The sequence below is a fragment of the Pimephales promelas genome, chromosome 1 (assembly GCF_988280905.1).
Source record: "Pimephales promelas chromosome 1, fPimPro1.hap1.1, whole genome shotgun sequence".
In the NCBI taxonomy this organism is placed as follows: domain Eukaryota; kingdom Metazoa; phylum Chordata; class Actinopteri; order Cypriniformes; family Leuciscidae; genus Pimephales; species Pimephales promelas.
Genome location: NC_142769.1, coordinates 42,384,956 through 42,402,572, shown reverse-complemented (window position 1 = coordinate 42,402,572; position 17,617 = coordinate 42,384,956). Strand labels below are relative to the sequence as shown.

The 17,617-nt window shown below is 35.4% G+C and overlaps 1 protein-coding gene across 2 annotated transcripts in view; it reads left to right on the top strand.

The window, feature by feature from the left end:
* Window positions 1-17,314, top strand: part of adamtsl3 (ADAMTS like 3) — a 165,272-nt gene extending 147,958 nt beyond the window's left edge. Inside the window, exons 24-31 of one of the 2 annotated variants that reach the window (XM_039659427.2) lie at window positions 908-1,090; window positions 1,632-1,748; window positions 2,547-2,762; window positions 6,554-6,737; window positions 10,761-10,965; window positions 12,685-12,788; window positions 12,868-13,082; window positions 14,821-17,314. In XM_039659427.2, the coding sequence (XP_039515361.2) occupies window positions 908-1,090; window positions 1,632-1,748; window positions 2,547-2,762; window positions 6,554-6,737; window positions 10,761-10,965; window positions 12,685-12,788; window positions 12,868-13,082; window positions 14,821-14,939 (1,343 nt within the window). In that variant the 3' untranslated portion in view covers window positions 14,940-17,314. Of the gene's footprint in view, window positions 1-907; window positions 1,091-1,628; window positions 1,749-2,546; window positions 2,763-6,553; window positions 6,738-10,760; window positions 10,966-12,684; window positions 12,789-12,867; window positions 13,083-14,820 lie in introns of both variants that reach the window. The other variant, XM_039659425.2, reaches the window with a different exon arrangement.
* Window positions 17,315-17,617: the final 303 nt, after the last annotated feature.

The following is a 17,617-nucleotide window of genomic DNA, read 5'->3' as shown; positions in this document are numbered from 1 at the left end:
CCAAGAAAATAGAGAGGTCACTTCGGCGGCCACCATTAACAACATCAGTTTCTGCCATCTTTGCAAGCATGCCTGACAGTTTACTGTTGCCAAAGTGTGTCAATGCCCACGTGTACGCTTGATGCACACACACACCTCAAGGCCTCCGATGTTATTTTCCATTCTTGAGAGCGTGTCTATTCATTGGCTCTCAGGCTAACGGCTGTATGTCAGTACTAATGTCTCCACTCGGTAGAACAGGGGACCATAAAACTCAGACTCCAATCCATGTGCTGCTCATTATTTTCACCCAGGGTGTCCCATGGGAACTGGTTGGAGGGAGGCAATTTGCATTCATTGTGCCCATTTGTACAAGTAATTTGTGGCAATCTGCTGGCCTCTTGTTGATCTGCTCTTTGAATCAACATTTTCAGCGGTTTGAATAATTCTGCATGAGCTTTAATGTTGATATATGAGTCTTTTAATGGTAAGATAGCAGTTGCCCTTAAATACTGGAGCTTGTTCTGTGATTTGTCATGAGCTTAGGTTTGTTTTTGGGAAAGCTGCCCCCTGACCAGTGCGTTTGGCATTTTTCATGAATAGGGGGTCCAATATGTTTATAAATATTATATGAACTGTTTGATTTGCAGTTTTTGAAACAAATTTTGGCACGTCTTAGTTTGTGGGATTCTGTTACACTGTATATAACAATAATACTTCATGCGGTGCTATTTTTTTTTTTGTTAAATAATAGTTTATGTAACATATCTAACATTTCTGACAACATAGAATTTGCCCTTCCAACACCTTTAAAAAGTAATGGGACACCAAAGTGTACCCTACTCAGAGAAAATGGTGATTAGTGTCAGCTCCAGACTTGAGTGTGAATTGATTGATTGAGAGTGACTTGACGTTTGTCTCTGAACAGGTGTCCCTCAGCCAACAGTGAGCTGGCACCACAAGGAGGGCCCGCTAGGCGCCAGTGCTAGTCCTCTTCGGAACGGATCTCTCCTCTTGAGGAACCTCACACTGCAAGACTACGGCACCTACTCTTGCGTGGCTGCCAACAACATTGGAAAATCGGTGGCCTCCAGCCTGCTACGTGTGGCGGGTGAGTAGCGATTCCCATAGTAGCCATATGTCAGTCGACACTTCACCAGGTGACGGGGAAACCCTTGCACGACAGCGCTTCGGTGCTAAGTGAACCACACTTTGTGGGTTGGCTCCGTTTCCGACAAAGTCAGCTAACTCAGCGGGAGATTTGCGAGTCGTATATTGATATTGGCGTCGTTTGGCGCGTCCTGTTGAGAAATAACGTGAGATCTACAGCCTACAGGGGTGGTAAAATCCATCTATGCAGCGAAATGAAGAAATATGCCCTTCTTTATAGAGGCCGTTTGTCTCTGGAGATCTCATAGGCCACATACAGAAGGCAGTCGAGGCTCTCAGTATTTTATTAATTGAGGGGTCATTTCTGTCTCCATCAAAGTCAGGGATAATCTCTCTGCTGATTGGAAAAATGCTCTGACTAAGAATAATAATTCCACTTTTTGAGGTCATTCAACCATCAAAAAACAAAGCAATCTACAGTACCTATAGGAATGCTGTGGTTGATTGCGTTTGATGACACAATCCTCTTTTCATGGCAGCAGGATCTTTGGGTGAATCTGAGCACGAGCCTTCAAAGGAAATGAACAGGAAGAGGGTTCTGATGACCTCTGTGATCGGCACCAGCGTCACGGTCAAACCAGGAGATATCTTAAGGATAGGTACAGCACTTTTCATGTTGTGTAAATGGGATGAGCTTGTTTTGTAATTTAAACACCATATAATTAGTCTTACCTTCATCATTTTCCATTTTGTTATTGTGTATGACTGTGAGAGACTTGTTTTCAAAGAATATCTTATAACAGATGTGTTTTTAGCTTGTTTCACAAAGCAAATTTATTTAATTTCAAGAATTTTGAGATATTTTACCTCAGTAACCTTTAAAAATACTAATTAAAAACGTACAAAAATCCAACAAAGAGATGTTTCATGACATACATACATTTCTAAAAGGTTGCTAAATGAGGACAGCTTAGGGATGTGAGTTTACGGTATGTGTTTGACAAATTGGACAGCTTTGTGTCTTTGTGTTTGTGAGTTTAGATTTTCCATTAAGACTGTTTAATTGAGTCTTAAATGCTTTTCAGTGCATGTTTTGCAGACTTTAGTGAATACATGGCTTGCTTTTTAAAACTAATTGCAAATGAAAGGAGATCGTGAGCTTAGAATTATAAGGTTCTATCTCCACTTTTGGTCGAAATTAGTTTTTGACATAATCTGATCCATTAAGTGTTTATTAATTGCCTGTGTGGTGTTATTTAAAAAAAAAAAAAAAAAAAAGATTAATAGATAAAGCTATAATAGAAGATTATACTACGTAACAGTTTTGCCAGCTGGGATGTAAAAACTTTGATGCTCAATATCTCAGAACTACCCTAAACGGAGATAGAACCTTATAATTCTAAGCTCACGAGATGTCAAATCCATCTCCTCTTAAAATTCACCCATAACCCCATTAGGTTGTCCAGTGGTCTCCAGTCACAAGAAGCCCATCAAGTGGTCCTATCAGAACCAGACCCTGAAGCAGAGTCCAGACGTGAGCTACCGCATGCTGGCGGGAGGACGTGTTCTGGAGATGAACACGCATGGAGGGAAATTTGACGGACGTTACGAGTGCCAAACACAGACCAACAACCAGCAGCGTCTCACAGCTTGGATTCATGTGCTTTCACAAGGTTAGTGTGAAGAGAAACAACTTGGGTGAGGAGAGACAAGAGCTCTCTATAATTTTAGAATAGCGCACAGTAGGGTCGTCACAATATCATAAACATATCTTATGAAACTACACTATAGCTCAAGGCAAAATAAAATCTACAAAATGAACCCAATTTTTTAAAAAATACATTGACTAATGAAAATGATTAACTAGTTTTACCAATCAAATGAAATCAGTGAACAAAATAGAAGTGATATTTACACTAGATGTATTTACACTGACACTTTAATGCTGCTAAGAGGTGGTATTAATGAATTTACACTGCAAATACAATTACATAAATAGTTTAATGTGATGAGATTAATGTTTGAAATATACAATTTTGAATATGGAAATTAAATAAGCCTATTTTTAAATAGGAAACTGTTGTGGAGAGTCTTGATGATCGAGTCATTGAATCACTGAATCATTCATTTCACTGATTCGTTCAGTTCTCTGGACATAATGGGTGGAGCTTGAAGGTCTATCCACACCCCAACACCACCCATAACCCTATTGCTAAACCTAATTGAGACAAGCTCCACCCATTTGATCCACAGAGGTTTTAGCTGGACTAGGTTAAATTCCACCCATGACGTCCACTTGAGCATATGACTGCTTTATGAATGGCTCATTGAATCATTGACTCTCCCAAATCGGTCAAAAACGCGGCTGTGAGTTGCTCGGAGAAGCACTACAATTCTTCGAACTATTTTCATTGGTGAAATAAAACGAAAACATCAATATTTAAAATGTTGTGTCTAAAATTACATTTAATAATAACGTTTTGTTTATTGAAGTGTTGTATTAAACGTATTTGCAGTCGTACTGGTATTCGGAAAAACAATACTCTTACGAGTGTCGTATTGCTAATACAGGAGGGTACCATAAAGCATAGGAGCTTTTTTTGCCAGCACATTTGGCTTTTTTTTAAATCCTATTGATCCTACGTTGACAACATTTTCAAGCATCAGATGCACGCTCTTGATTTGAAGGCTTTCACATTAAGATAGCTTCTTTAACCAAGCTTTAAAGGATCATTGCCTATCTCCTTCACAGACGAGGCAATTCCACAATTCATCTTGGCAAGCTCATGTCATCTAAGCTTTCATATTTTTTTTTTTTACAAAAAGCTGTCATTGAAGAGAAAGCATAAAAAGCTATCACATCACATGACACCAAGCAAAGGATGAGATGTATTAAAAATAAATGAGGGTAAATCTAAAAAATCATGAGGCATTAAAGATCAAATTCCATGCACTAATATCATTATCTAAGATAATAGCTTTATGTTAGGGATTTAAAAATGATGCACAACATCCAATTGTAATATACATATGGTTTTGTTCTTTATTCATGTATGTTGTTATTATTTGTTACTGGGTTTGTGTGTCTTTTTGTTGTATGTTTAATGTGACGATAAAAAAAGAAGCAAAAAACAAATAAAAAAGTACTAGTATAAAAGTCTGTGAATGATGAATAGCTGTTGTCTTCTAATGAAACTCAACACGCAGAATAGACAGGAAAGTAAAATTGTTATGAGTTGTGTTGAAGGCTTGGACATGAACTGGACATCACATAGAGAACCAACCGTTTAGAAGGCTCATTTGTGTCTTGTTAAAGCTCCAGTCTTCTTTTCAGTTCCGGCACAATGCCAGAAATTTTAAAAGACAGAGACGATTGTGTGGATATTCAAGCCCAGATTCCTAGTATCCTTGAAGCGCTTGTTAATGGACTGCATAACCTCTCACTTTGAATTCATTCCGTATCCTTTATAATTGAACTTTTCTTAACAAATAAACATATTGGTGCATGTTTGGAGTGTAGATAAATACATTGTTTATTAGGGATGATATATCGGTACCATATTGATCACTAGTAGGCATTTTTTTATTTATCAGTATCTGTTTATGTTGGATTGGTCAGTATTTAATTGTGCATGCTCATTTTTCCTATTTCTATATTTATGCAAATATATGCAAAATTTTGAAAACAGGTTTCATAGTGCAAGTTTTTGAAAACTACCATTATCGGTGGTCAAACAGTAGTCGGTCGGTACCAAAATGGCATATTAAACTCAGTCCATAGTGACATCGTCAGCTACTGGCATGGCATGCATACAGTGTAACAGCGTTTTTAGTCATTTACGCGGCTCTGTGTGAATGGGATTGCATTGAAAACATTGTCTGTATGCACTTTTTTTAAAACACAAATGAAAAAGTTTTTAGCACAGTTTACAAAACAATAGCACAGTTTAATAAAACAATTCTATAGTATTTTATACTATATATAATATTTAAACTAAATAAATGACAAACTAAAGTAAACTTTTTTAAAAGTCATTTTTAAATAATGATCTGCTTATTGGTATTGACCAGGGGTGCATTCCCGAAAGCATCGTTAGCCAAATATGGTCGCAAGTTCCGTCTATTACATCAGCATAGTTCAACGAGTCGGTGTTTCTCGAAGCAATCGTTCCAACGAACATTCGCAAACAGCATCACAAAGTTGTGTGGTTTGAACGACAACTCTCGACCTGTGGTTAGAGGCATAGTTTCTATATTGCATCACATTTGGACGTAATAAATCCTTATCTTGGGCAAAATAAGCAAGCTGACATTCAGTACAACCGGTGCCATTTATTTAAAATACATACAAATGTAATTTACATCTTTTTGTTTTTTTTAGATTTTAAGTACCGATTTTGAAGAGTGCGCATGTGCGAACGTGCTCTACTATGTAAGAACGAGCCAAATATTGAGTCTGGTAAGAAATCAAAATAACTGAGAACAATTAGAAATAGTCCTCAGATAAGATAAAAAATCTAGCGTTAATTGTAAAAATCTAGCGTTAATCTAGCGTTAACCTAACCCAAACAGTTTCATTAAAAGTTACTCCACCACATGCGAAACCAACGTGGTTGAACGATACTTTGCGACAATGGGTTTCGGGAAACAATCGTGACTAGCTAGTAGGGCCGTCAATCTTCCTCTATAATACTATTCGAAGTCCATTCCTTATTTTATATAATATTCGAATAATATTCGAATATTAAACGCTCAAATTTAACCTATTATTATTATTTATGACATTACACTTTCCTATGGATCATCAATGCCACTATAGCCTGTGGTTGTTGTTACACGTTCGGCCCACTAGAGGGAACATTCTAACATTACTACAATAAACATTTAGGGGCTGTTTACACCTGGCCACTTCATGCGTATTCTCAGATCGGATAGCTATCTGATTTATCAAAACGATTCCATTTACACCTGGTCACATAAATGTGTTTTTGCAAAACAGATATAAATCCGATCTTCAATTCCCGCGCTATATGCGGATTTAAGGATTTAGACATCACCGAAAACAACATGTATGAGCTGCTCAGATTTTATTGATCATAGGCTAATTTCAAAATCAGCAAAGACAGCAATAAGGGAGATTATTGTTAATAAGAACGCGATCTAAGGGGCCGTTTATACCTGGTCACTTCGGAAGTATGTATATATATATATATATATATGTATATATATATATATATATATATATATATATATATATAAAAGCAATATTCGAATAGTATTGCTTTTTTTAATATTCGAATTATATTCGAATTTCGGAATTCGTTTCAACAGCCCTACTAGCTAGTTGATTTCTCCAACGATGCATCGTACTATCGTATTGAAGCAGCGAACTACATATTTGTATGGGAAACGCACTCTGGAATTTGAATATCATCTCTAATTTTTGTCTTTGTCATTTTTTTAGAGTTTGAGTGGCGTTTGGGCGAGTGGAGCACATGCAGCGCTTCCTGTGGCAGCAGAGGGACTCAGATGAGGAAGGTACAGTGTCTGACGTCAGAGGGAAGGGAGACAGCTCATTCTGTCTGTCATCATCTTCCCAAACCAATCAGTCAAAAACAACCATGCAACGTCCTGGACTGCCCTCCCAGGTATGCTTCGATACGTTAATAAATAAATGTACTTCATAATCGGAAGCATTTGGCATCTTCATTTGGCATTACACAGTCTGCATGTTAGTAGAGTAGAACTCAAACCCAGTGTTACCCACATGAGGAGCGAATCAAAGCAACATCCGTGTCTGTTTTTTTAGGCCCTCCCACTTAGCTCTCTCCAGCACTGGACTGTTTTTCTAATATTAATGAAAATTAACTCTCTCTTCCACCGACATACGCCCCCTACTGTTGACTGGCTACACGTTTGGCATACACAGCCACTACATATTTAAAACAGTAATATCCTATACTCAACCTAAACTAATCTGGACAAACTATATATCATTTGAAAGCTTACAATCTCCAGTTTCCATATTGGTGATTGATTTTCAAAATAAATTACAGAGGAGCCGTAATTTATCAATTTGAAAAAGAATATTTTTATACTCCTAAGGCATGTTCAAACCTTTATTTTGAAATGGCAATGAACAAGAACAATCATGAAAGAATGGTAGAAACCTCATGCCAAGAGTTCAAAAGATAACATCCATATTTTTTTTTTTTTTAGAAAAAAGGTCCAAAAATGTTTTAAATATAAAGAAAAAATTATAGATTCACCATTTGTGATGTGCCAGTGAGCTATAATGCACATACCTGTTATTTTATATCTGTTTATTAGAGGTTGAATTCATATAAAAAATCTGCCAAACTTCCCTTACTACTTCTGAATAGGATGTCTACTTCATAAATTGTATTATAAGTATATATATATATATATATATAAATGTATGGTTCAGATCACTTTATCATGGAAAAAAAAAACTTTTAAATATAGAATTTTGGTGATCAAAGATGGGTTTTAAGGGATCAAATTATTGACTACAGGTTTTAAAAGTGGAGTTTACTGGTTCTTTGAGTTGTGTGTATTTTGATATACTCATTTATGGGTTTGATTCATTGGTTTAAAGACCAAAATAACTACAGTACATAAATGCAAATTAACTGGATAATTACCCCACTGTCTGAACAAATGGATTCATTACTTACTAAACAACTGGGAAGATTACACAGTAAAAAGAAATAAAGATTGGGTGCAATATAAACAAAGACATAAAAAAACTGTATATGGCTGTGCTATCAAACCTACTGTATAATTACCCCAGTTCTCTGAACGTTAGCGATTTAGAAGTCTGACACAGTGACAGTCTTTGATAAATGAGTGTCTGCTGATGGATCTCTCCATAGACTTCAATATAAAGAGAGCAGAACCCTTCACAATCTTGTGAGCTGTGATACATTTAACTTCGAGCAGCACCCCGGTCCTCTGATTCCCAGCCAAAGTGCCTCTCTCCATCAAACAGCCCATCTATCATTGCCTTCCCAGCATCAGTCTTTTCAGGGGCTGTGCAGATGCTCAACGAAGCACATGAATCAAACTCTATGAGTCCAATGGGGCTGGAGAAGAGCAGATATCAGTTGTCAGCGTAAAAGAGCTTCTTTTTGTCAGTGCACTGGTCTGGCAAGAGAAATCCATGTGGATTTTTTTTTTTTTTTACCATTTCGACACAATGCAGAGAAATCACAATGTTTAGAATAAAAAGTATAGTGAGAATTATTTTTATCACCAGGGTTAGAAATGAACTTTTCCAATATTTGCCCCCTCGGATTGATTTTTTGCTTAGGGATTTTTTGTGTGTGCAATTTTTTTATAATTACCTTGAAAAATGTTATTACTTTTATTAAATGAAACTAATATTCTATATCGGAAACAATCGGATTACTTTGATATCGCTACTTGTATCCAACTTTCCGAACATCCGCTACTAGCATTAGCCCGCTAGCATCACTAGCGTGGTCTCGCTTGTATTGTTTACACTCTTTTTACTTAAGAAATCACACATTTTACGCCTTAGAAAATCAAGATATCTCACTGGTTATTTTTGTATTTTTGTAAGGATGCAATCTGATCCACACTTTTCATTCATTTTCACATTTCATTTTTACAGTAACTGCCATAATAGATTTAGTTAAATCGTGCAGGGGCATTGTTTTTTGTGCCCTGTTTTTCTATTTTTTTCTATTTTTTTTTTTTCTTAATTTTGGTGACAAAAATGAAGGATTTCTTTCTTCACCATGCTTTTCATAAAAACCGTGTGAAATGGCATTAGCAACACATTTAAAATGTGATCTAGTTGGTTAATACAAGTATTTTTGTTTTATTTATTTATTTCGTTTTGCCATTCGCAAAGTGCAATTGTAGTATTGATAATTTCATTGACCTTTTTCATGAAACATTTTTAGAACTATAAGAGCAGGGACATATGTATATTTAAAAAAATATTAAAAAAATATATATTTCTGTTAATTGAAGTAAAGCGGGAATATTAAAACCTTAAAATAAACTTAACCGAAATTTGTCTATTAACATGAAAGCTAAAAAAAAATCAAAAAATAAAAGCTAATTCAAAATATTAATACAAGATTTAAAAAAGTAAAAATGTACATTTTGTCAACTGAATATTATTAGCACATACTCTCACTCTTTGGTATAAAACCCAGCAGGAGTTTTTTTTTTTTTTCCACAGAGAAAATATTCCGAGCCTGACTCATTAGCATATTCCACGTTTCATATCGTGAGCTGATTGATTGAGGGTTTCACGGTGAACACAGGATAGATAGTGCATACAAATGCTCTCCGACTTCTATACGTCCATGCCAAAATCATCATCTGATTATTGCCATGCGTCTGGGCTCAGCGCATGAATCATATGGCTCTGTAAAAGCGCTTAGCGTCAGTTCAGAGCCATCAGCGGGAGATCCTCTCACAAAGCGTGTCTTTGTTACTGCTTCTCTCGCTCTAACACAACCCCAAATGCCCCGCAGAGGCTCCGAGCTCCCCAGTGACTCGGGCACAACCTGTGCTTTTTCAACAACCAAAAATATACAGCCATACGTATCGCCAGCAAGGAATGCGATATATATTCTTCTCGGTTTGGAATGGCACGTATCCAGAGTTAGCTAGAACTTTGAGGTTTGTTGGTGTGTGTTTAACTGTGCGAGTGCAGAGAAAATGGGTAAAAACTAGATAAATGTCAAGTATAAGATTGGAGGCTACAGGTGGATCTTTGGTGTGAGGATAAATCATGTCCTGTAATCATTTACAGATGAAGGGTGTAATTTCCAAATGGAATTATAATAATCGCACATTATAATTCAAATTTTTGACTTTCTGAACTGTTCTTTCTGTTTATGTCAGTTGGACAGGGCAGGATTTACATCATATTTGTGACATAGGTAGGCTAAAATAATCGAAAACCTTGTATGATCAAAACTGCAACTTTTCAGGAAATGTAAAAAAACCTGTATTTTTTAACACTATGTTGTCAAAGTTAATATTCTGGCTATATACATGACCATATACTTGCATGTGTCATTATATTATGAACGGTTTTACTGTGTACTACCTACTGTGTTTTTATATATTTATTTATGTGCAACCAAATTAATTGTAATATGCAAAAGTAATGTCACACAGGATTATGCTACATTGTTGTCACATGACCTTATAACGTTGCATGTTTATTCAATGAATAGCGAAGAATTTATGATCTCTGAAATATATTTTTTGGTGATCTGATTAAAAACATGTGAAATCATAAATTGTGGCTCATCAATCACACTGGACTCGGAAGGTCAAGTTGAGTGCATTGCATTGTGGCATTTTATACATTGTGTAGTTACACTTTATTTTAAGTGTAATTCTGAGTAAAAATAATAAACTACACGTTATGGTTTGTTTAGGGTTAGTTGCATGTAATTATGCACAACAACAATAATAAAGTGTTACTCAGTGTGCTTTATTGTGTACTGCACATTTTAAAAAATTTCGAAGTTTATAGGTATTTAATGTTGACAATTTTATAGGATATGTGATTATGAAGTATTTTAACATCATGTAAAAAGTAAACACTTCAGATTTTTGAATCTGACTTTGAGCAATGTTCTTCCTGTGTGTGTCAGTTGGGTGTCGACAGTGTGGTCGAAATGCTCCAGTTCCTGTGGGCGGGGCTTCCGAGAGAGGCGGGTGTCCTGTCAGCAGGTGGAGGCATCAGGGAGCACGAGGGTTCTGTCCCGTACGGCGTGTGAAGGATTTCCTCGGCCTGAAGACAGGGAAGAGTGCACCTCTCACGCCTGTGTGGAGTGGCTCACCGGACCCTGGGGGAAGGTACGTTTACTGGCACTTTTATATTCGTTCTAACCGCTCTAATGTGGAACTGTGTCTAAAATTGTGTAAAACTAATAGTTTGATATTTGGACATTTTGAAATCATTAGCCAGTAACCAGTACAGCAGGTTTTCTAAATATTGAAATTGATGATAACCATTATACACAAATATTTTATATTCTGTGGACTCATTGCTATTTATTTAAATATTTTTTGAAAGGAGTCTATTCTGCTCACCAAGGATGCATTTATTTGATCAAAAATACTGTAAAAACAGTAATATTGCGAAATGTTATTATAATTTAAAATAACCATTTTCTATCTGAATATATATAATTTAAAATGTAGTTTATTCATGTGGTAAAAGCTGAATTTGCGGCGTCATTACTCCAGTCTTGATAATTCAGAAATCATTCTAACATTTCTTCTTATTATCAATGTTAAAAACAGTTGTTCTGCTAAATGTTTTTGTGAAACCGTGGTTATTTTTGATTTTCAGGAATCTCTGATGAATAGAGTTCAAGAGAAAGGAATTTATTTGAAATCTTTTGGAACATTTTATTGCAATGTGATCAGCTATACTTTTTCATAAACTTTTAAACAACATTTTTTTTCCCTCATTTCTGTTACAAATTATTAAACTTTTAGAAACTTTATTAATTGAGAGAAATGGTTGTATTTTTAAAAAATAAATTTGTAAAATTTAAACGAATTAATTTGAAATATCTCCGAGTGAAAGATAAAATTCAGTGTGAAAAACAACAACAACGTTTTAATGTTCAAATCAGTTGAAATAACAAAAAAAAAAAAAAAAAAAAAAGATCAATGGCTGATTGGATTGTGATGTATTAGGCAAGTAAATTGGGTTAATATTTAAATATATTTAAATGATATTTAATAACTTAAAGATATGTGCAACATGTAAAAAAAAATAATAATATAGATGTCTGTTTCTAATAATATAAAATACTGGCCAGTTACTGAATAAAAAAGAAACACTTAAAATATTATTTTTAATAAGTATATTTAATATATTTTAATAAAAATGTATTATATATTGTAAATATATTATAATAAAAATAATATACAGTAACACTTTACAATAAATTAATGTTTATGTTAATACACTGTAAAAAAACAAAAAAACAACAACAACAAAAAAAAAGTTGCTGCCTTAAAGTACAATCAAGTTCATTTCAACCAGAATTACATTAAACTGATTTGGAAAAAAAAAAACTGAAAATTGCTTAACTTATTTTGATGAGTTAAGACAATGTAAAAACATATGTTTTCATAACTTACTGATCATACAGTGTAGTTAATGTTAATTTCACCATTACTAATACATTATTAAAATCAAAAGTTGTATTTGTTAACATCAGTTAATTCACTGTGGACTAACATGAACAAACAATGAACGACTGTGTTTTTATTAACTAACATTAACAAAGATTAATAAACACTGTAACAAATGTATTGCTCATAGTTCATGTTAGTTATTACATGAACTAATGTTGACAAATGAGACCTTATTGTAAAGTGTTACCAAACAGACTCTTATGCAATCATAAAAAAAAAAAAAAAATCATGTCATTCGTCCATCTATAATCATTTTTATGTAGCATTTGTTAAACTCTCTCCTCTTTGCATTTACAATTTTACGACACATATATATGTCAACTATATATATTCAGTATATGTCCCGTGATGTGTTTACAGTGCACGGGTCGTTGTCTGGGGCCTGCGGTGGCCACACAGAGCCGAACGGTGTCATGCAGACACTTCAGCAACTCCACCTCCAAAACATGCGACCCAAAAGAAAGGTGCCAATATTCAGCATCACTTATTCTCACATGCAAAGCTCTTGTATAATTCAAGATGTGATTCCCCAACACCTCTCAGGCCGTCATCCGTGAGGAACTGCTCCTCCGAGATGTGTGACGTGCACTGGAAGGTGTTACCGTGGAGGACGTGTACCGTGGCGTGCGGCAGCGGCTTCCAGTCCCGTCGAGTGGAGTGTGTCCATCGGCAGAACAGAAAAACTCTCCCCGACCAGCACTGCGCCTGGCAACGGCGGCCTGTTACCTGGCAACACTGCAACATCACTTCCTGTGGCGGTAAGTCTCTCAGTTTTAGCTCTGAAACCCCTTGTTATAAACCAGACTGAGTGTCAGTACGATGTTTGCCCTTGTTCGACACCATTAGAGCGCTCGTGTTTTATTAGGGAAAATATTACCGACCTGAGGGCGAAATATATTTGCTTGATCCGTCACTCTTCAAGAGCTGCTATTTGTCTGTTTTTTTTTTTTTATAAGTTAACACAACGTCCTGAGAGAACTCGCTCTTGTTCGTGGGCTCCTTCAGGAATCCTGTCTGTCCAAACATCTGCGTTTTGTTCTTCACTCCTCTGTGCTGAAACTTAATGAAACTTTTTTAACTTGTTTCTGGGTGCAGAAATATTTAATAAAATAACACCAATAAATGAACTTATATTGTATTTGGAGTGTGAAGCTGCAGTCACACTAGACTTTGAGCGTGCAATGTTGCTTCAGACACCGCAGAGAATGTCATATAACGCTCTTTTTAATAAACAATAAATCACTGAAAACAAATGATAATACATTTACGATGTGAAAATATACACTGACCGGCCAAAAAAAAAAAGTCATTGTTTGGATTTAAATAGGCAATTGCTTAAGAGTCTATGATTGGATCTTTACTGCAGTGATTATTATGTTTCTAGCATTTAGCATTCCTAGACCTGAACTGTCAATTTGATTAGATTTTGTATTGTAGGAAACGGTTTCTCTCTGTACACTCTAAAAAATGCTGGGTTGTTTTAACCCAATTTTGGGTCAAATATGGACAAACCCGAAATGTTGGGTTAAAAATGTAATGTAAAAATTTAACCCAACGGCTGGGTTAGTCCATATTTGACCCAAAGTTGGGTTAAAACAACCCAGCATTTTTTAGAGTGTAGGGTTACAGTAAACAGAAATTCCAGCTTACTGTAAAAATATATTCATAAAAAATAAATAATAGTTTAATTTTTTTCTTAATAATAATTAACAAAAATAATATACAATTATTACAAATAATTAATAATAAAATTGTACAAAAGACACTTAGTATTAAGAATGACTTTTGCCTCAATAAACTAATAGTTAGTAATGTAGTTGTTAAGAGAATATGGGATGTAGAATATGGTCATGCAGAATAAGGCATTAATATGTGCTTTTTACGTACTAATAAACAGTCAATATACAAGTAAAATGCATGCTAATAAGCAACTAGTTAATAGTGAGAATTTTACCCTAACTTTCATTCATAGTGAAAAATGTATTCAAATGTCATTGTTTACAAATTCTTTAGTTTAAATAACTTCTGTTTTCTGTTTATTTGTCTTGGTTAGTCTGTCCTTTTAATGGTTACATTTGCATTATTTGCTGATTCATGTGGTGAATTGTGCTTTTGAAAAGTATCATTTATCAGGTTGTCATTTAAAGGGTTAGTTCACCCAAAAATGAAAATTCTGCCAGTATTTACTCACCCTCGTGTTGTTACAAACCTGTTTATTTTTTCTGCTATAAACAAAGGAAGATATTTGGAAGAATGTTTTAATCAAACAGATCTCATTCCCCATTGACTACCATAGTAGGAAAAAGTACATGGTAGTCAATGGGGAATGAGATCTGTTTGATTAAAACATTCTTCCAAATATCTACCTTTGTGTTCAGCAGAACAAATAAACACATAGAGGTTTGGAACAACACGAGGGTGAGTAGATACTGACAGACTTTTCATGTTTGGGTGAACTAACCCTTTAAATAACCTTTGTTGTGTGTACTTCTCTAGGTGAGTGTACGGACAGAACCCACTACTGTCCTGTGGTGAAACGTCTCAAGCTTTGCCCTGTGGATCTGTACCGGCAACGCTGCTGCCAGACCTGCTCACAGGACACTAGCGCCACCTAGTGAGCACCAGAGGCGAAACTAACAGACGCCCTTTCAGTCACTGCACTGATTGTCTCTCATAATACAGAATATTGTTTAAAATCGTGCAAACCCTTGGACACCTGGTGTGAATGCCCTAAAAGATGTCTACTGGTGGCAGACGAATATTTTCTGGTTAACATTTGACTGGATGCTTTCCCACAATCATCAGAAGTCCAAAGAGAAAATCACTTGAGATTTGAGACTTGTCTCTCCACCAGCTCTCTTTGCATATTTCATTTTATCTTGCCCTGAAAGTGATATTGTATGTGTATTAATTTAAGAGACAAGCATTTTTTCTTGTGGATATGGGAGGACAGTCTTATTGGACCATTCACCAATGTGAAGGAAATTAAAATAAAAGCATCTTGAGTATACATAATGCACTGATACTAATATCAGTTGTACACAGCTTCAAGTATACCAAGAGACAACCCCCCCCCAAACCCATTTTAAAGTCAAAATAAAATGGTGTCGCAGCCCATTTTATTTATCCATTAGGACTTGTTTGGATGATTAATAGATTCAGGTGGTCAGAGGGACGACGTTAAAGAAGTAAAAAGGATTTTGTGGAGTGCTTCTCAAGCGGGAGGCAGCATATCGTGCGCCGTCACGATTTGAAGGATCCTTGGAAGGCAGCCTTCGTTTCGCATCCTTCATCCAGCTCATTATGAAGGATGCATCAATGTATCCTTCACATCCTTAAATCACCCACAATCCTTTGCGCACATTCCAATTGATGAAAAAGAACTGAGTTCATTATGAAATGTAAGACAAAATTAATGTCTTCTGAGATAAGGGCATACATGTTATCTTTTGTTTTGACGTAAATTAATCTCTAAACTGCCAATAATGTAAGAAACACAGACTGATCAGTGTTGCCAGACGTACGATAAGGCTCAATCCCAATTCACCCCTTGTTTTCGAGTGTACCCCTTGGCCCTTATGGGGTTGAAATATTCCCCTTCGAAATGAACAACCCTTAATTAACCCGATACGTCGAGATGTCTGCAATGGCTCTGCCGTTAAGGATTTTCTACAGGATTATAACATTCTTTCCTCGAAATGTATGTCTTTCCTGATTCGGAAAGGTAATTTATTATACGATTTCTTAATTTAAATGACTATAGTATTAATGGTGGTATCAGCTGGCGCTTAATTTAAATGTTCATAACCGTATAACTGTTTACGAAGCCATCTCGCCGGTGATTTGCGATGCATTCTGTGAACTTTCTCGTAGCCCTTCGTTTGGAGCGTGCCTCTGAAAAGTCTCAGATTCGAAGGCTACCCCTTCGCCCTCGATCTCAACAAGAATTGGGACAGCCTACCCCTAGACGTGAACGTGCAAAACCGAGGGGTAGGGGCAAGGGGTGGATTGGGATTGAGCCTAATTATCGTATTTGTACGATAATTTTGACCTCTGTACGATCAATAATGAAAGAAAAAATATATAATAAATATTTTTCCAAAAATAAATTTCCTCTTTCCGGATCATGATGTTGGCTGGAAGTCGTCCCTAGGATGCAGCCTTCCATTTGAGAAGTGCCTGTGATGTCATTTCTTGCAGAGGGGTATTATTTATAGCTATTTTGAATTGTGAACAATACATTTTGTATTGGATTACACTAGCATGTTTTAAGGAAGTAAAAGGGGTTCAATTTGTTTTCATGTTGACTTTATTATCAGAGAATATGTTACTATGGGCGTAGAATGTATGACAGAAAACCCGCTGATTGATTGAAATGGCATGTGCCATAAAAGTCACATTTCTTCAGCCGTCTTTTAGATGTACGTTTTGTGTTCAAACAAAGTGCTACATTGTAAAATATGTCTTGTATATAATGTGTTTTTAAGTGCAATATTGTACATTGAGTGTAGAAAGTTTGGATTTTATTTTCTTACATCTTGGTTTAGTTTGTCTGTATTATCCATATTTAAGATTGAACGCAACACAGACGTACGTACTTATAACACCTGAAGAGGATTTTCCATATCTCTAATATAATGGTTTCCTACTGGCCTTTATGCATGTATTTTAATTGCATCAACAAATGTTGTACATAAGCCACTCACAGAATTTATCCATGAATTTAATCCGTTTCATCTTATTGCTATGTGGAGAAAGCATTGCTACATGATTCCATTGAGGAAGCGCTAGTTTTGGTACTATTCACGTCAATATTGCAAACAGTCTATGTGATACAAATACAATAAAATACAGTTTCACCAATCACTTTATATATATCCTCATAATTATTGTTCCCTTTTTATTCTATATTGTGGGTAATACAATCAAATGTGTAATGTTTAAATTGTGCTTTATGTGGTTAGCTACGCTTTCATTCAAAAGGCTGCATTTATTTGATCAAAAATACAGTAAAACAGTAATATTGTGAAATTTCTCTTTTCAGCATCATTACTCGTTTCCTTCAGACATCATTCTAATATGCTGATATTCTGATTAAAAAACATGTCTTATATATTATCAATGTTGAAAACGGCTGTGCTGCATAATATTTTTGTTGAATTTTCTATTTTTCTTTGATAAAAAGAAAGTTCAAAAGAGAATAGAAATCTTTTGTAACATTATAAATGTCTTTGCTGTCAATTTTGATCAATTTAATGTGTCCATGCTGAATAAAAGTATTAATTTAAAAAAA